The sequence below is a fragment of the Amphichorda felina genome, assembly GCF_050947745.1.
Source record: "Amphichorda felina strain 45539 chromosome Unknown scaffold_9, whole genome shotgun sequence".
NCBI classification, from domain to species: domain Eukaryota; kingdom Fungi; phylum Ascomycota; class Sordariomycetes; order Hypocreales; family Bionectriaceae; genus Amphichorda; species Amphichorda felina.
The window spans coordinates 1,495,404-1,513,974 of record NW_028145041.1 but is presented as its reverse complement, the minus strand read 5'-3'; the positions used below and the strand labels follow the sequence as shown (position 1 = coordinate 1,513,974).

The 18,571-nt window shown below is 54.9% G+C and overlaps 7 protein-coding genes and 1 non-coding gene across 8 annotated transcripts; 3 read left to right on the top strand and 5 right to left on the bottom strand.

Annotated features, from left to right (window-relative positions):
- Positions 1-2,335: 2,335 nt before the first annotated feature.
- On the bottom strand, positions 2,336-2,407 carry ACO1O0_009039. Its single transcript has one exon. It is a non-coding gene; the product is annotated as a tRNA-Gly (tRNA).
- Positions 2,408-2,612: 205 nt separating this feature from the next.
- ACO1O0_009038 (protein GET4) lies at positions 2,613-3,669 on the top strand (the record flags this gene model as incomplete). The annotated part of the gene is made up of 2 exons (XM_083198392.1): positions 2,613-2,950; positions 3,012-3,669. 2 exons carry the CDS (start codon positions 2,613-2,615, stop codon positions 3,667-3,669), a joined length of 996 nt encoding a protein of 331 aa, XP_083046127.1.
- Positions 3,670-3,752: 83 nt separating this feature from the next.
- ACO1O0_009037 (uncharacterized protein) lies at positions 3,753-4,359 on the bottom strand (the record flags this gene model as incomplete). Its single annotated transcript, XM_083198391.1, has 3 exons — positions 3,753-3,853; positions 3,905-3,979; positions 4,035-4,359. The coding sequence occupies 3 exons, from the start codon at positions 4,357-4,359 to the stop codon at positions 3,753-3,755; spliced, it is 501 nt and encodes a 166-aa protein (XP_083046126.1).
- A 736-nt stretch (positions 4,360-5,095) lies between these two features.
- VPS68 (UPF0220 family protein) lies at positions 5,096-5,774 on the bottom strand (the record flags this gene model as incomplete). Its single annotated transcript, XM_083198390.1, has 3 exons — positions 5,096-5,159; positions 5,213-5,568; positions 5,682-5,774. 3 exons carry the CDS (start codon positions 5,772-5,774, stop codon positions 5,096-5,098), a joined length of 513 nt encoding a protein of 170 aa, XP_083046125.1.
- Positions 5,775-6,158: 384 nt separating this feature from the next.
- ACO1O0_009035 (methyltransferase domain-containing protein) lies at positions 6,159-7,937 on the bottom strand (the record flags this gene model as incomplete). Its single annotated transcript, XM_083198389.1, has 1 exon — positions 6,159-7,937. One exon carries the CDS (start codon positions 7,935-7,937, stop codon positions 6,159-6,161), a length of 1,779 nt encoding a protein of 592 aa, XP_083046124.1.
- Positions 7,938-8,554: 617 nt separating this feature from the next.
- On the top strand, positions 8,555-9,335 carry ACO1O0_009034 (t-SNARE; the record flags this gene model as incomplete). The annotated part of the gene is made up of 2 exons (XM_083198388.1): positions 8,555-8,598; positions 8,654-9,335. The coding sequence occupies 2 exons, from the start codon at positions 8,555-8,557 to the stop codon at positions 9,333-9,335; spliced, it is 726 nt and encodes a 241-aa protein (XP_083046123.1).
- Positions 9,336-9,639: 304 nt separating this feature from the next.
- Positions 9,640-11,290, bottom strand: ACO1O0_009033 (GLE1-like protein-domain-containing protein; the record flags this gene model as incomplete). The annotated part of the gene is made up of 2 exons (XM_083198387.1): positions 9,640-10,419; positions 10,475-11,290. 2 exons carry the CDS (start codon positions 11,288-11,290, stop codon positions 9,640-9,642), a joined length of 1,596 nt encoding a protein of 531 aa, XP_083046122.1.
- Positions 11,291-13,963: 2,673 nt separating this feature from the next.
- Positions 13,964-18,162, top strand: SSD1 (mRNA-binding translational repressor SSD1; the record flags this gene model as incomplete). The annotated part of the gene is made up of 2 exons (XM_083198386.1): positions 13,964-14,153; positions 14,321-18,162. 2 exons carry the CDS (start codon positions 13,964-13,966, stop codon positions 18,160-18,162), a joined length of 4,032 nt encoding a protein of 1,343 aa, XP_083046121.1.
- Positions 18,163-18,571: the final 409 nt, after the last annotated feature.

Here is an 18,571-nt window from a genome sequence, read left to right as displayed (position 1 = left end):
CAAATATGTTCACAAATCTCAAGGGAATTTGTACTCTGGGTAAAAAGAACTTTGGAAGATATTCCCATATTTTACATTCCCACGGGAGCCTTCCTATCAGGTACTTATCGTGAGCTGTGGCGCATGGTGAGCTGAGGCTCCGCCCTTTCTGGATTGGAACTAGAAGTCGCAACACCAACATCGGGCTCTGAGCTCGTTTCTTCCAGTTGACATGGGCCCAGCCGTAGAAGGATAAAGAGTTACTTCCTTGACAATAAACTGGGAGAATGTTCCCCCAAACATCATTTCTCAGCCTGCGACAATGGTCGAGATGGCGTCCTTGAAGCCCACTATGAGAACGCCAAGGTATCGACCCTGCTGATGCTTTTCAAACGCCAAAAGATCGGGCCCGAGCTACGAACACACTTAAGAGACTTGAGAGTACAATGGACCCTCTAATCTCCCGCTCGTTTTACAAATACCGCCACAGCCCAGTTTATCGGCTTGCCAACGACATTCATATGGATATCATGGAACATCTTCACGAAGACGAGGCCTCTCTCTTAGTCCTCCGCCTGGTGTCACGAAGCTTCTGCCAGATCTTCGCCTACTCCGCATTGCGGCAGCACTGATTCCTTTCCATACCATCGAGATTATGATATTCTAGGCAGGAAAAAATTACATCCAGATGTCTTGAGCTCGTCTCCTGTCGAACGGCCACCGTCACCAAAGCAATGCCTCCCAAAGCTCCAAACGTCGACAATCTCCTTGCCCTCTTTGTGGTATATATGGTCCCAGAGGACCAAAGTCGCTTGGGGGGCACCCGAGTTTAGATGAGTTGACCGCCACAGCCAACGGGTCAACTGTGCCCGTCTCCTCCCCCCCCCCCCCCCCCCCCTTTACCTGCCCCCCGCCTCCTCTAAAAAGAGGAAGAGAGAATACATGGCCGAGTAGAGCAATGGTTTTCCTTCCGAGTGAAGCTACTCGGGCTGTACCGAATCTTTAAGCAGGCTGGTACATCTGCTAATGCGTTCCTAATATCGTCATACCAATCAATATATTAATATGTACATCAATACCATCGTGATAGGTATATCAAAATTGACAAAATAAATAAATCAGAATCGACGCCATAAATAAATCAACATCAACGTAATACATCAACCAATACAGACGTAATACACCAATCAATATCGACTTAATATATAAAGAAATATCATCATTAAGGACTAAGTTCTAAGGGGTTTGCATACCTTCCAGAGGGAATCAATCAAAATCCCTAATTAGTATCAAGTTGCACAACAAGTTATAAGGAGAACCGTCATTTAACCAGAGACACTCGATCTATACACGCTCAAGCATTTGAAAGCAGTGCTTCAAAAGGCATGGAGAGATTCTTTATTCGTGCCGCAAAGGACACACGTACTTGCAGACCGAAGTTGGAAAGAGGAGAAGCGGCTACTGCAAGACTCGAGGCTCGGGTCATCGAAACAGGTACAGCCGATGAGTCTAAGCACACAAGCCGGAACAAGGAGATAGGGCAATTGAAAAATGGTCACCGTGCGGCAGGATTGTTGACGAGGTGCGTGGTTGTCGTTGTCAATATAACTACCTATTGGCGAAAGGTGGATCATCCACGCAGCCAACTAAGGTCCTCGGTCCCTTAGTTGGCGCAAAAAAGGCCAGACAGCGCAAAAAACCCCAGACAGCATTTTGGTGGGAAAACTGCCAAAATCGCCATCTTCAATCAGCGATAGCAACCGCTACAGATCCTTTGGAAAGAAAAGAAATTGACCGTATGATTCTGTAAGGCTTAGAGTATAAATGGGGGAGTTTTTAATATACTCCTTTGAAATTTCAAAATCGCCATTTTTGCTAAGGGTGACAAATTAATTTGCGGACAGGTGATTTTGTCACCCCATATAAATGCCCATACAACGTGTCTGGGGTTTTTTGCGCTGTCTGGCCTTTTTTGCGCCAACTAAGGGACCGAGGACCTTAGTTGGCTGCGTGGATGATCCACCTTTCGCCAATGGGTATGTAGGCACGTCTCATGATTCTCGTCCGGCTGGATCGTGGAACTCCTGCAAGGACTACGAAAAGGGAAAACCAAGCATCATAAAAAAAGATGGAGTGGGCTTTGTTGGACGTTTCGACTGATCGGAAAAACCAGTTAGTCCGTTCTGGCCGTGCGGGTTCCTTCCGTCGGAGGACAGCGTTCTTTCCTCCTCGGAGGCAAGAACACAGGCACCTTCCGAGAGTCGGCCAGCGGCCGGACAAAAGACATCAAAACACTCCCTGAACCTCGACAAAAGCTTCAAATCAAATCGAGAAAAAAAGAAATAAAAAAGTCACGTGCCGTGGCCGAGACTCGAACTCGGGTCTCCTGCTTGGGAAGCAGGAATACTAACCACTATACTACCACGGCTGCAGAGGTTGCGGTGGCGAGTTGACTGAGTGCAAGACTTATAAGCTGGCCACGTGTGTGCCGCCCCACCTTAGGTACGTACCATCTGGGGTAGGTACCCCTCCAAACCACTGGCAGTCCCCTCGGTCACCAGTCCACCTCAACACCAGCTCCGAACCTGGCAACCCGCCCTTGCAAGTTTCTCGGTGCGAGACCTCCCGCAACCATGGCCAGCAAAGTTGACCGCATAGTCTCCCGCCTTCAAGAGACGATTTCCGAGGGCGACTACTACGAGGCGCAGCAACAGACCCGCGTCGCAGCTTCGCGGTACATCAAGACCAAGAACTGGCCTGCCGCCATCGACATTCTGAGCAATGTGGCCCAGTCGCTGCTCAAGGCTGGCCAGGGCGGCAGCGGTGGGGATCTGTGCCTTATGATGGTCGATGTCTACAAGCAGGCAGAGCTGAAGCCGGATGCCACGTCCAAGGGGAGACTGCTGACTTGCCTGCGGCTGTTTGACGCTGAGGAACCAACGAGGAAGTCATTCATTAACGAGATGATGGGGTGAGCGAGCAGTTGCCAGGTCCTATGACGCTACTCTATAGCTAACTTGTTATTCCTCCAGATGGTCTTCAAAGTTCGGCGAGTACCCGGCCGGCGATCCGGAGCTCCACCACGTCGCAGGAGCTCTCTACGCGGAAGAGCACGAACCCTACGAGGCAGAGAGGCACCTGATTATCGGCACGCGGGATTCGCCGGAGATCCTCGCCAAGATGGAATACACATGGTACAAGGAAGGTGATGCCCACCTGGCGCCGCACTTCGCCGCCCGAGCCGTCCTGCCCTACCTCCTCGTGGGCAACGTCCGCGCCGCCAACGCGTCGTACCGCATCTTCACCAGCGCCCTCAGCACCGACAACGCCGGCCTCAACGTCCAGGACGTGTCCACATCCAACTCGGACATCCGCGTCTTCCCCAGCCTGCCGCTGCTCAACTTCCTCGGCCTGCTCCTGCTCGCCGTCCAGCGGGGCGCCCCCGAGGTGTTCAAGGGCCTGCTGTCCAAGTATGCGACGCAGATCAACGAGGCGGACACCCCATGGGCGGAGCCGCTCGAGATGATTGGCGAGATGTACTTTGGCATCGCCAAGCCGCGACAGAGCAACCCTCTGATGGATATGATGAGTGGGCTGTTCGGCGGTGCCGGTGGTGCTGGCGGCGCGCCCAAGCAGCGGAGGCCGGGTCTGCGCGCGGTTGATGGCCCAGCTCCGGCAGGTCTCGATTAGGTGGTAGTCGTATGATGGCTGTATCATAGGTGAAAATACTGGTATATGGACGTAGCAGGCGTTGAGATGGTAATAAAATGAATTCATGCACCGCGGCTTGGCTCATCCGGCTCGTACATCCAGTTGTCTTCTGAGAGAGCAGCAACCTTGGTCCTGAGGCTTGCCTTGACGGCTTCGATAAGTTCTTGGACCAGTTAGCCACTCGAATATCTTCCTTATGTGGTCTGCGAATTACCTTCAGGTTGGTCGGCCACAACAGAGCTGTTAATCTGGTGGAGCTTGACCGCATCTGCCAGCTTTTGTCTCTCCTCTGAGGCATACCGTCAGCTTCCTACAGCGTAAAAATGGTAACCTTCAGTACATACGTTCACTCTCCTGCCGGTTATCACCTGGCAGTTCCTCACGGTCCTCCATATCCGGCGTTGGGGGGTCGCCCAGCTCAATCTCACCGTGGCTGTCACGCACGACAATCTCCGACGAGTCGGAGCCAGGGAGGTCGGCATCAAACTGAAGCGGCTCACTCGATCCGGAGGACGCCGGGGCCGGGCGACGCGCACCTTTAGCATTCTGGGTGTTCTGGAACAGATTGCGGCGGACGGTGGATAGTGATGCACTGCCTCGGGGACGAGCGGCGGTATTAGAGCCGCCGGCGTTAGGATTAGGATGGCCGGAGCGGTTGCGTTCAGCCATATTTGAATAAATTAGTCGTCGTATAAAGGAAATAGATGCGGTAGTGTTGTGTTTAAGTGAGTGTTTGTAGGAGGTCTGTCGAGGTCTGTTGTTTACCAACAACAAATATCAGGGTCTGATGGCGTGGCGGGGTGATCATCAGGTGGGCGGCCAGCTATTTACACTCCAGGTCCCATTTTGTCTTCGTCCCTCCGGCAAGAATCGGCGAACCAACTAGCAGCTATCTCAAGCGGTTTTTTTTTTGCTTTTTTTTTCTTGGCTTTGTGGCTGAAGCTATTTTCAAGCATTACATTTGATTGAAGATACGTGCCTACAATAATCTCTATGCAGCCAGTAGAGACTGCGACGATGTTGACATACTCATTGGGATGATATTGATATGCACCTTGCAATATTAATGTGGTTATTATGGCATTATTACAGCAGCCCGGGTTGTTTCAATGTTTGGTCTGTCCCTCCCCTTGCCTCCCGACCTTGCAGTATGTAGTGCAAATCAAAATGCCGACATGCCTCCATTCCCACCTCATGCCATCCTATAGGTAGCTTCTAGTCACAGGCGTATATAAATAATAGACTCCTTGAAAATCCAGTGGAATGATTTGAACTAGGGAATAACATGCGACTGAGTAATTACACAAAGGCCAGCTTCCCTCAGCTTACAGTAGCAACCCATCTGACGCCCTAAATGCAGCACCCCCGGACAGCCCAAGTCCACCTTATGTCTCCTCGCGCCACATCAAAGGGACAGATTGTATGAATACTCGTCCTCCATATTCTGGCTTACCCAGAGAACAACCGTGCTAGAAGTAGTCAGCACACATCTAGGAGGCAGCACGTGCAATGGGACCCTTACCTGAGGCCGACCAGGGCGTTGCTCACGACATTCTCAATACCCATTCCCAGCGCCGGCATCTCCACGCGCGGCACCACAAACTTGAGGACAAACACCGTCACGCCGCCCGCCATGCCGCCCGCCAGCATGGCGAAGCCCAGGAAGAGCACGACCCGGGCCTTCCAGGCGACACCGGACCCGCTGTAGCTGAACGAGTCGGCGCTCAGGCGCTGCTTCTCGACCGAGTTGATAATGAGCATGCCCAGGCTGGAGAATATGAGGGGCAGCCAGTCGATGAACTCGACGTGGACGTTCGAGCCGTTCTGTCGTTTGGACCAGACGGCGGCATCGAGCATGACGTAGAAGGCTATGGAGAACTGTGCCGGTCTGTCAGCCCCAAGGAATGAATACCACCAGAGAATGCAGCATGCAGCGTGAAAATGGTCCCGTCGACCGATCTGCCAACCCAGAGGACTTGCGCAAGACTTACCAAAGCTCCTGAGCTGTAGACACCGGCATTGCGCGCCCAGATACTGTTCAGCCACTCGGGCTTTGCGAACTTCCAAAGACGGTCTTCCTCCATTGTGGGTTTCTCGTACTCCGTGCGCCGGTAAATTCGAGGGCGTGCGTCGGCTGAAGGCGGTTTGCGTCGTTGAAGTCGAGTGGAGGTCACTATTCGCGACACGCAATGGTGCGGCCAGCTGATGGGGTATGACGAGGTCAGCCACCTGGGGTGCGCTCCCGCTCGGCGATAGGCAGTCACGTGCCACCACCAAGCCGCCATGACAAGCATTGTCAAAATAAATGCACCGCTATTTGTGTCAGTATTCAACAGGGTGCACTCAACCCACATCCGCCATCCGTCGTCCTCAATCCTAATCTCATAAACGCCGTTATAACTTGAAGAGGTGGGTTATTCCTTATCAAGGTACCCTTTTTGAAACTCTTTTTTGCTTCTATAGATAGTCTATTTCTTGATCCCCACCACCACTAGATTTCGAGGGCTCTCCTTAAAATCAAAGACGGGCTCAACCCACGCCTGGTCAACCACATCGGCATGCTCCTTCAAGAACGTCCACCGGTCCGTCACGATGAGTGACTCGACCACAATGGCGCTAAACGCCATAAGGCTCCAGACAACGCTCAGCTCCTTCTTCCTCGGCGAGTACGTCTTCTCGTACTCCTCAATCTCCTCGTCCGTGATGCTCCCCATCTTCTCCCGCATGAGGTCTGCGTACTCGGAGAACTCGGTGTTGGACGTGATCTTCTTCACCGCGCCCCGCACGTACGCATTGAGGGAATCGTAGCAGCTGTTGGGCAGCGAGCCGATGATGACGGGGTTGGTGCTCAGGTCAAAGGGGCTCTCCTCGCTGCCGGGGGCCGGCTCGCGGTGACGGACCTTGGCGACGACGCCCCGGTCGAGAAACATCTTCTGCGCGACGGCGCGGAAGAAGTGGCGGGTGAAGAAGCCTTCGCTTTCTTTGGCGGTCCAGTTTTGTAGGGCCTGGCAGGCCATCATTCGCGCGGTGATGTTGAGTCGGATCCCGTCTCCATCGTATGTTGAGAATCTATTGCTCATGGGGAATCCCTCAGGGTCATGCTTATTCGACTCTTTCGAAACCCTTCCGTTGATGGCTTGTAATGTCGGACGTAGATACGGGTGCTTGTAGGTCGGCGGGCCCAGTTTCTCGGTCAGGAGATTGTAGCAGCAACCGACAATGGCGACGGCTCTCATGTCGGGATTCATGAGGAGGGAGCGGATAGCAAAATGTGACAGGTTTCCGCATGAGTGGATCGACACTGCCATGAGCTTCAACTCGCGTTTCTTGCTCTCGCTCAGGTCCCCCGCCTCAATGTTCTGTATGACATCCGAGAGGTCTCCGCTATCCAGCCGTCCGGAGATGTAATGGACGAAGCCTTTACCCTCCTCAGCTTCATATGTGGCGGTAAGATGGTTTTTTGGCCGGAAATCAACAGCACCCCCAGTGGTGAGTCCATCTCCTGCAATCTCTCTAATGACCCTGGCTCTGGTTTCTGGATCTTTGAGGCCGCCTGGACCGGCCGCTTCGCGAATCTTCTTCCAGAGTTTCTTGTTTCTTATGACCTGCGGGGCGATGGCCAACCCCGAGCTCACGTCGAATCCCTTGGCGGCAGAAACATTGTGTTCCCTCCCTTCCACAGCGACTACATGGCGATGGTACGGCTCGCTTGCCAATGCTCTGCCCAGGTAGTTCTGTCCACTGCCGAAATCTACAAAGTGCGATATATCACTCCCATCGTGGTCGGACACCTCCTGTGATAGCCTTTGCACGTAGTCGGCAAAGTTGGTAACCTCGTGGATCTTCTTGGGTTTCATCCCAACAGAAACTGCGCGGGCAATCTCGGGCAGGCTTCTCTCCGCTGACGAGTATTTTCGGCTGAGCGACAAATTTCGTACCGAGCGGACATAGTCCAGGAAACTCGCCGGTGGCTGGTGTTCGCCGTCGTAGGAAAGGCTGTCAAGATCATCTCTCACGAGAATATCCAGGAGGCGCATAATGTCGCATGACAGCAGGAAGTTGTGCCACTCCTCGGGCAGCGCAACGTGGAACAGACCGGTGCCGATGGTGAAGAAGTCCAGGATGTGAACTCCTCCGCAGAGGATCTGGAAGACATCCGAGGTGCTCACAAACTTGAGCAGCACCTGGACATACTCCTCCGTTGACGAAAACTCGTCGCTGTGAGGAAGGGGTTTCTCAGGAGCCATTACGGCTGTCTCAAGTGTTAGCACCTGTTACCCTGGAACTGTCTTAGATGAGGATCCCATCGCCACAGGTCGTTTTTGGAACGTATCTGGACAATAATACATACCTAGCTAGTTATAGAAATGACCACTACGAGTTCCCGGGCGTTTCTCGTCTCAATTCGTGATCCCGCCGTGTAAGTCTAATCGTGGCGTGCGCACAAAATTCGATGAGGGGCTCGATGTCTAGGGGAATATAGCGACTGCAAGGTGATCGGGGGGAGAAGCCCCTGTCTATACTGGGAAAGGGGGCGATTTGTCGCTGAGCCTCCCTTTGTCGGTCTAAATAAAGCCAGGTAGCTCAAATTTTGTTCAGTTTTGTGTGAGGCTAGGAACATGAAAGTAAAGTTGATTTTGAGCGTGTCCCGAGTCCTGACTCTGGGGTACGTACAGGCTACAGCCCCACAGCCTTGAATCGGACGGCGACGCAGGGGATCGCTGCAACGTCATCTCCAAGATTCGCAACAGCTCTGTCGCAAACCCTCCATCTTCGACAACTGTTTCAGCCATCAGTGCACAGCGCGCAGGGGCTTTCCTCTTTACCAACAAATGAGCTGGCGAGCCTTAGGACTGGTACAATGATGTCCTCGACTAACGAGGAGGACCCTTTCCTCCAGGTCCAACAGTGAGTACCCCGGACATCGACTGCCTGGACTATCCAACTGATCATTGCTATCCAGGGACGTCCTCAACCAGCTCTCTTCCACACGCTCTCTCTTCACATCCTACCTGCGCATTCGCTCCCTCACAACCTCCGTCACATCTCCCGAGCTTGCGTCCGCCCGCTCCGATCTCGAATCCGCACTCTCCACCCTCTCCGAAGACATAGCCGACCTCGAGGCCGCCGTCCAGGCCGTCGAGTCCAACCCAGCGCAGTTCGGCCTCTCCCAGGATGAGGTCACCCGCCGCAGGCGCCTTGTCCAGGAGGTCGGCGGCGAGACCGAGGACATGCGCGAAGAGCTCAAGAAGAAGACGGTCGGCGGCGCGGGCGATGCAGGCGACCTGCCCGACCCCAACTCCTTCGCCATCCAGGATGGCGGCGACGACGATGCCTACGAGGAGTTTGAGCAGCAGCACCAGCAGCAGATCATGCGCGACCAGGACGACCAGCTCGAGGGCGTGTCCGTCACGGTGGGCAACCTCCGTCGGCAGGCCCACGACATGGGCCGCGAGCTTGAGGAGCAGCGCGAGATCCTCGAGGTGGTCGACGAGGCGGCCGAGCGCGTTGGCGGCAGGCTGCAGGACGGCATGTCAAAGCTCAACCATATTGTGCGCAGGAACGAGGACAGGCTGAGCAGCTGCTGCATCGCTGTCCTCATCTTCGCCTTGATATTGTTGCTGATACTACTGTTGATATTATAATGTTGGAAATGGTTTTGCTCGTTTTGTCTACGGGAGCGTGTCACGGAGTTATGGGGGAAGCCTTGATGAGTTTCAGAGCTGCCATAGACAGTGCTTATTTGTAGAATACTATAGCTCTGATAGAAACCCACAGTCAGGGGGGAAGATATTGGCCCCCCCGGGAACCAAGTCTTATATCCTGAGAACACCAGCCATGCATCCGTTTGTGAAATCCCTGGCAAAGATCTCCTGTAACGCCATTGGACCACCTTTGTACACTGTGCCCATGTTCCATACTCTATACATAATACGAGCTAATTTTTTTTTATGAGAAAACAAGGCCTTCTCCACGGAGGACCTCGGTCAAGGCTTGCAATGAACCTGCAGCAGTGGCGGTCGCGGGCGCTTTCTTGGGAAACTCAACAAGCGCTAGGCGCAATGCTGCCAAAGCCGCATTGCCATAAAAGTTGAGGAAACGTTGTTCGTGGCCTTCGATCATGGACCTGAGGACAACGTATTGGGTGTTGGCTGTCTCGTTGGCTGGCGTGTTAAGTATACCCGCCAGGGCCTTCCAGTAGTTGGTAGGTGGGTACGGGTTTGACTTTGTCGTCCTGCTAAAGTCTCGCAGCGAGAGGGATGCAAAACCGGCGCCCAACCCCGTCATCCTGTCGTTGTGATTCTGCTCCGACACCCAGGCGGGACCTTCTTTCTTCCACCCAACGGCGATTCTGCCTCTCTCAGTCTTGTCGTTGCCTCGCAAGCCAAACAGAACAGGACACACCACCCGAAACTTGGCGATCAGAATATCAATGAGGGGCTTGCCCCTCCACTGGAACTCTGGCGTTGAGAATATGTGGGCTGCAAAGACGCCAACGGGATCGGCAGCTTTGGGGTTTGCGCCACCCTCGTTGATGAACTGGTTGATGATGCCCTTGGCACAGATGTTTAACAGGTAGATGAATAATGACGGCAGCGTGGGGTCGTTGTTGGGGGCACCCTCTTGAGGTTGCCGGTCACTATCCACCACAAACGCGCCCACGTTGATGGGAGGGCTTGGGACCGCTCCCAGGAGGGCCTGTTTTAGAATATCGGTGATTTTGCTTATCTGTGACACATGTTAGAATGGCGCGCACTTGGCAACTTGTAAATCTCGGACGTACCGGTTGTGCATTGGCCCCTCGCCCGGCCGTGAGCTGGCCAATGGATACGCGAATCTCTCTTCGGAATGCCCCTAGCTTGCCCTTCATAGGGGATCCTGGAACCTTGGACTCTGCTACCAAATTCTTGCGGAGCGCCTTCAGCTCCTGGTGAATCCGGGTATATTGTTCAGCGGTCTTGTTGATTACAGGTGGCTGGGTAGTTGGTTGTTTGGGCGCAGCAGGTGCTGGAGTGGGAGTGGGAACAGGAGCTGGCTTTGTCACTGTTGGTCCATTGACCTGTCCGAATATGCCCTTCTGCTGCTCGCTCGGCTGGGGGGCGGGGGCGGCAAATGGGCTGGGGGATGGCGCTGGCTGGGTTGGTGGTTTGAGGATCGAGGCTGCGGGTTGTTGCTCGGTCGGCTTGGCTGTCTCTGCGGGTTTTCGCGGCGACTCTTGGGGCTTGGTAGGCTTCTCTTCCTCCTTTGGCGTCTCAGGTTGCTTCGGCGGTTCTGGTTCCGGAGGGGGTCTGGGTATCGTCTTGGCCCTGAGCTCTCGGAGTCTTTGTTCCTCGGCCACGATGGCCGCCTCTGCTTCCAGCCTCTCCTGCTCCTGGCGCTCAGCCTCGAGGATGCGATTGTGCTCCTCCTTCAGTTCATGCAGCTGGTAGACGCGCAGCGCCGCCTCGCGCACCCGCTCGTGCTCGATCTGGGCAGCAGCGAGGGCATCTCGGTGAGAGTTTTCGGTGTTTCGCTCCTCACTTAAGAGCCTGGACAAGAGGCCTCTCTCAGGGCTCGTGAGCGCCTGGCTCCTCCTCGCAGCTGGTGAGGAGCGTGTCATTGTCTGCGCGGAAGCTGGCGAAGCGATTGTTAACGCGACATTTGTGGTGGGTGGTGTGACTTAAACAAGTAAATTTATCGTCAAGTTTTGCGGGCAAGTCGTCGCCGGTGCAATTGGATCTCAGGACTTGAAGTGACGACCGATCGCGGTATCTGGGTACGTACCATTTTGGTGGGAGATCGCGACAAGCCACAATTTCGGTGCCAGGGCGGCCCGTTTGGCCCAAAGCACCAAGTGGTGATAGCTGTGGCGCAGCCTTCAAGCCACAAGCTCAGGGCGCTCCAAGAGTCTCCAGGATATCAACTGCCAACGAGGATGTCTCAGGCAACCTACTATGTATGGTGTGTACTCGTACGAGTAGGATTTAATAGGCATGGTATGGGTTCTGTACAATATGCACTCTGTGCGGTTGGGTTCTCTCGTGCTGCCTTTTAATAATATCATTTGATCCGTTTGCATCCATTAATAACAACTACCTGGAAAAGCTTTGCCGCTTCTCAAGCAACGTCACCGTGTAGGATTGAGCGACCTTTGGAGTATCACCCGCGAGCAACTCCCTACCTACGGATTCAATGTATGTACGGATATAATACGAGAAAAAAGAACGGGATGTAAGACGGACGGCTAGCTGCTTTCAGAGGGTGTTTTGGAGGGCTAACGCCGGCGGTACCTCGTATTGCGGCATTACGTCGCAGAAGGCCGGCAATTGGGGGTCTTGTCAAGCAAATATCACAGCAACAATTAATAGGGGCCCCACCAACAAGCGTCACCTTCAAAGTCTTGGCTAATATAACGGCGATGGTTGGCGATTAGGGTTGCATCACAGGTCCCGACGTTTGGATCTATTATTATTGTCTCTGCGCTCGTCGTTCGATTACTATATACAGTATTACTAGCAAACACCGGGCAGGGAACCAAAGCACGTCGTTCACGCACATGTAAGTAGGGATACAGAGTTGTTCAAACAAGCACCGGACAGCTGTGTTTCACTCGGGCCTCGAGTTTCATCAGGAGGTTGAATGTTTGAGTGGGACGATATTCGCACAACAAGAGGGTACTCGACGGTATCTGTGCCTATATCCGTACTCGTAGTAGGAATGACGTTGGGATCAGCACTCCATCATCACCCATTCCCCGGCCTCATCAGAGCCAACCCAACCCTGGTTTTGCACGCCTGACTGGGCTAGGCCACTAGGATGGTAAGGATTGCAGTGATCGGTCCCGGCCAGGGCGGCAACCCAATGGGCTTGCAAAAGTGTTAATTGCTGTGGAATTCGAACTGTCGACACACTGGTATATTCTGTACGGAGTATCCGTACGTGGCCCGGGATAAACTTTGAGCTAGCAGAGTCGTTGAAAAACTTTGAATGTCGATAGCGGGCAACGGTAAGATCCTCGGCGTCGAGACTCGCAATTTCGGAAGCACTGTGCTCCAATGACGCATCAGAAAGACATCACCCACTCGGGAGTCTGGGGGAAGGATGAAGTCAACAATCATCAGCCAAAAGTATGATGCCAACCTGGCCGGGTCATCCTTGGATCCTTTGAGGGTTGGATAGCCGGATCTGGCTCTGGGGTCTTTCTCCAGCCTGCACCCTCAGGACGCCAGCTTATGCCGATCGGGTTTAGCTGCTGCGGGCGCCAGGCAGGCTCTGGCGTGGCTGATCCCGCCGGAGCGTCGCGTAACTGGACGTGTCGGCTTGGACACTGGGGCGCATTTGAGGACGGGGTTTCGAGGTGTTGACGATGGTGTTGAGACTCTCGTACTTCGTACGAGTATGTATGTCGCAGTTGGACGCTGGAAGGAGCACCATCATGTTTCACAAAAGGAAGACGTGTGTTTGAGTGCCGAATTAAGATCCATTCGTACCTCGTACTCCTCCTGTGCAGTTGCAAACGATACCTGCACAACTGACGGATCTGGGCCCTGTCCCCAGTGGACCAGGGCCCTTGGCCGTCCCAGTCCCGTCGCGCCGTCGCCTGAGGGACCCCAGCGGGTCCCAGGCCCCTAGACGCGCCGCTGGCGCCCAGTGCGCCCACTGGTGGGAGGGGCGGTGGCGGTTGCTCTGGAGGCTGCTCAGTTGCTCAGTTGCTCAGTGCTTGCTTGCCTGCTTGCCTCACAGCTCGAGGGGGGCAGGAAGGCCACAGTGGGCTTTCCCCATCCTCCGCAACTACCTCATCATCCACATCCATCACTTCCGTCCACCCACCCCAAACTCTCCCACTCTCTCTCTCCCTCTTCCTCACTTGCTGCTCCTCCAGCATCATACCAGACCCGTTGTCGTGGCCTCTAATTCTCGTTGTCTCGTCTTCCACCAGACAGACAGACTTCTTGATCCACGCCTTCCTTTTTTTCCCACACTCCTTGGCCCTCGGGTCATTCCACTGAGCTCGCTGGATCGATCAGTCCCTCCAACGTATCCCGCAAACAAAACATCACCCTCCTTATCCAACCTCGAAGCCTCCCCTCCCCGCCGTCGCACGCTGCAGTCTGTCCGCCTGTGCCTGTCCCTAACACCAACGAGAAGTACAAAAGAACTCCGCGCATCGCGAACAAAGCCGAGGATCCCAATTCCTCTTGCACCGTTGTCTTGACCTCGACACAACGCTTCCTTGTCGACTGCCCGCACCCGACGTGCGCTCACCTTCAACTGCTGTCTTGACCTGCCCACCATGGAGCAGCAACAGCAGCAGCAGAATCCCCAGCAGCCTGGGCAGCCTGGGCAGCAGCAGCCTCAGCAGCCGCCCCAGCAGCCACCAACTGGCGGCGTCCATGGCCCAGCTGGGCGAAGGCTGCACATTGCGCATCGGCGGAGCCCTTCTGAGCTGACTCCGCTGATGAGCATGTTTGCCAACCCTGGAAGTAAGTACTTGCCTCGAAGCTTGGAGACCTTGTGATGTGTCGTCAATTTTTTTTCTCGTGAGATCTGTTCTGGTTCTCCGAAGTCGGCGAGCTATCGTCGGGCCTTTCTCCTGTCTTCATCATCAATCGTAGTCGCTCCGGTTGCTAACGGCGCTTCCTTTGTTTAGTGGAACAGTTGGCTATTCAGCAGCAGATCGAGCTGTTGCAGCAGCAGCAGCAGCAAATCCAGGCAACTCAACAGCAATATGTCAACATGGGAATGATGCCCCCGGGCCAGCCCATGCATGCCGGCGGACAATTCAATCCTTTGCAGTCTATGGGGAACCTCCAACAATCTGGCTTCCAGTTTCCTAATCAGATGGGGCAACAGAATTTGGGACCTCCGAGTCAACCGATGTCACATCGCCGTAATCAGTCGGCACTCCCTAACATGGGCATGGGCCCACCTCCTGCCCCCTCCTCCGGTGCTTCTGGTTCCACGTTCGGTAACTTTGAAGCCCCTGGAGCTGGAGTCGGTGGTCATGGCCGGGATAGCCTCTCTGGTCGGGGCCGTGGTGGCGGCGCAGGTGGAGGTCACCAGAGACGACACTCATTAGCTCTGGCTGATGCGAAGAAGGCTGCTGAGATTGCCCAGCAGAAGCGAACGACGACCGGCTTCCAGTTCCCTGGCCCGAATGCCGATAAGGTCGATGAAGAGAATAGGCCTGCCGCTCAGCCATCGCCCGACTTGGCCCCTCCTCCCACCGCCGGCCGTGGCGGCCGCGGCGCCCATGGCCGAAGCCAGAGTATGGCTGTTAATGGCCGCGGCGGTGCTCGGTTTGGCGAAATGAACGACTTTGGACGCCGCGGTGGTCATGCCCGGACCGGGTCTAGAAATTTTGAGGGTAACTGGCGCACTCAGGGTCAAAACCAGGACCAATCCAGCAATGCTGGCCAGCACCAGGGATTCCAGCCCGGCCACAGAACCCAGGGCTCGATGAACCAGTCTATCTCGTCCCTGGGAGGGTTCCAGTTTAACCCCAACCAGCCGCAGCTTATGCACATGCCCAACCAGATGGTCATGCCCCAGATGTATGGCCAGCACCTCAACCCCATGCAGCAACTCCAGGCCCTCCAGGCTGCGCAGATGAACGGTCAGCAGATGCAGGGCTTGCAGTCCTCCCAGCATGCAGGAGGCCTTGCTGGCCAACAGCAGCAGCAACAGCGGAAGACCCTCTTTACCCCCTACCTCCCTCAGGCCTCTCTCCCAGCTCTTCTGGGAGATGGCCAGCTAGTCTCGGGCATCCTGCGAGTTAACAAGAAGAACCGCAGTGATGCTTATGTCACTACTTCCGACGGCGTGCTGGACGCTGACATTTTCATCTGCGGTAGCAAGGATCGCAACCGTGCGCTGGAGGGTGACCTCGTCGCGGTGGAGCTGCTGGACGTGGATGAGGTGTGGGCACAGAAGCGCGAGAAGGAGGAGAAGAAGAAACGCAAGGATATTACTGATACCCGTTCTGGATCAACCAACCAGGGCCACCGGGACACTGGCAACAATGATGACAACAATGCTTCCGAAGGAGGAATTCGCCGCCGCGGTAGTCTCCGCCAGCGTCCGACGCAGAAGAAGAATGATGATGTCGAGGTTGAGGGCCAAAGCCTCCTTCTTGTGGAGGAGGAAGAAATCAATGACGAGCAGAAGCCTCTATACGCTGGTCATGTCGTGGCTGTTGTTGAGCGTGTTGCCGGGCAGATGTTTTCTGGTACCCTCGGCCTCCTGCGACCCAGCAGCCAGGCTACCAAGGAGAAGCAAGAAGCTGAGAGAGCTGCTCGTGACGGCGGGAACAACCGTCACCATGATTCGCGACAGCAGGAGAAGCCTAAGATCGTCTGGTTCAAGCCGACGGACAAGCGTGTGCCTCTCATCGCTATCCCGACTGAGCAAGCGCCTCGTGACTTTGTCGAGAAGCATCAGGACTACGCTGATCGCATCTTTGTGGCATGCATCAAGCGCTGGCCCATCACGTCACTCCACCCCTTTGGAACTCTTGTGGAGCAGCTTGGCCGCATGGGCGACCTTAAGGTAGAGACGGATGCACTGCTGCGAGACAACAACTTCTCGTCTGACGAATTTTCCGACGCCGTCCTGCGTAGTGTTGGATTGCAGGAGTGGTCCCTGGCTAAAGAGGACGAGGCGTCCCTCTCGGCCCGCCGCGACTTCCGCGATGAGATCTCGTTCACCATCGACTACAACGGAGGCGCTGAGTTCGGCAACGCGGTTCACGTCAAGTCTCGTCCCGACGGAAAGATTGACGTCGGTATCCACATCCCTGACGTTACTCACTTTGTGAAGCCTAACTCTCTCGTCGATCGTGAGGCAAAGAAGCGTGGTACTTCGGTGCAGCTCATCAACCGCTTCTGCGCCTTGCTGCCCCCGAAGCTGGCCGGGGAGGTCTGCTCTTTGACCCCCGACCAGGAGCGCCTCACTGTCTCGGTTGTGTTTAGTGTGAATCCCCACACTGGTGCCGTGGCTGAGAGCGACAGCTGGGTTGGGCGTAGTATTATCAAGAGCGCTGGAAAGGTATCCCTGAGTGACATTGAGAAGGCCTTGGCTGAGCCCTCTACATATGAGAATGCTGCTGTGCCCGTCAAGACCATCCAGATCCTCAATGCCGTTGCGCAGAAGTTCCGGGAGACACGCTTGGGGGCCGGAGGTGAGCCGATTGCGCCACTCCGCCTTCTGCAGCAGCTGGATGAGGAGAACAACCCTGTGCAGCGCAATATCTTTGATTCTACTCCAGCTATTGAGCTTGTCGAAGAGGTTATGCATAAGGCGAATGCCTTCGTTGCCCAGCGCTTGGCCCAGGGTCTGCCCGAGAAGGCTCTCCTTCGCCGTCAGGCTGCACCCAACCCGCGTCGCCTCCAGACTTTTGTTGAGCGAATGACGGCACTCGGCTATGATATTGACTCGTCTTCAAGCGGCGCTCTCCAGAGCAGCTTATTCAAGGTTGACGACGCTGATCTACGCAAGGGTATGGAGACCCTCTTCGTCAAGTCGATGAACAGAGCAAAGTACTTCATCGCTGGCAAGACGGCCAAGTCTCTTTGGCCCCATTACGCACTGAACCTTCCCCTTTACACACACTTCACTAGCCCGACGCGTCGCTACGCGGACATCATCGTTCACCGTCAGCTCGAGGCTGTGCTCTCCGATGGCAAGACGGAATACACTGACGACTTGGAGAATCTTGTTAAGACGGTGGAGGCTGTCAACACGAAGAAGGAGTCAGCCCAGAATGCCCAGGAACAGAGTATCCACATTGAGTCTTGCCGGGACATGGACAAGGAGCGACAAGAGGTCAATGGGGACCTCATCGCTGAAGGCATTGTCTTGTGCGTGTACGAGTCGGCATTTGATGTGCTGATTCCCGAATGGGGCTTCGAGAAGCGAGTACACTGCGATCAGTTGCCTCTCAAGAAGGCCGAGTTTAGGAAGGATAAGCGAGTCCTTGAGCTGTATTGGGAGAAGGGTGTCCCCAGCTCGGCGTATGTCCCAGAAGATGAGAGGCCTAAAGCAGCGGCATCGCAGAGAGCGAGCAATGCTATGGCGGCCCAGCGACAGGCCGAAGAAGCAGCGCGCCAGAGGAGGGAGCGTGAGGAGGCTGCCCGGAAGCAAACGGAGACGGGTACCATGTCGACCGACGATGTTGACGCTCTGTTTGATGATGACGAGGACAACAATTCGGATGTGACCGAGGCCATGGCCGGAGCATCGCTGGCTGAGAGGCCCACGCAGAGCGTTCCGGGATCACCATCCCGATCGTCCAATGCTGACGGTTTGCACCGCACTCGATCGGACTCCAAGGTCCCTGTCACCGATGCTGTGGAGACTCGCCTGAACAACAAGGAGAAGTATTTGAAGCTGTTCACTCTCCGCGAGGAGGGAGGCGATTATATCCAAGACGTGACGGAGATGACGAGGGTGCCGGTGATCTTGAAGACAGATCTGAGCAAGAGCCCGCCGTAAGAAGACTCCCTCAAGTTATAGCATGGTGTACCGATACTGACAAAAGCACACAGTTGCCTGACGATCCGATCTCTGAACCCTTACGCTTTGTAGGGATAATTCTACTGGAAAGGTATCTCCGGAGCCCCGGAGCCCGGAGCCGCGACGCGACCCCTGACTGGGTGGCTTTGGTGTCACTCTAGGAGAAGAAGGCGCTGTTTTTATAGGAGCTGGTACAAAGATGGTATAAATAACGTGCTTACCCGCCCATTGTCCAGTTGCTTGTAGCTACGATATCTGTGGATGGGCGCGGCTTTGATAAGCTAAATAGTAATTAGGGGGAAAAGCAGATTGAGAGTACGAAAATTAGGGCAGCGAGAAAACATCTGAGATAGCGAAAATGAGACGCTAGCACGCTTTGAGCTTTCCC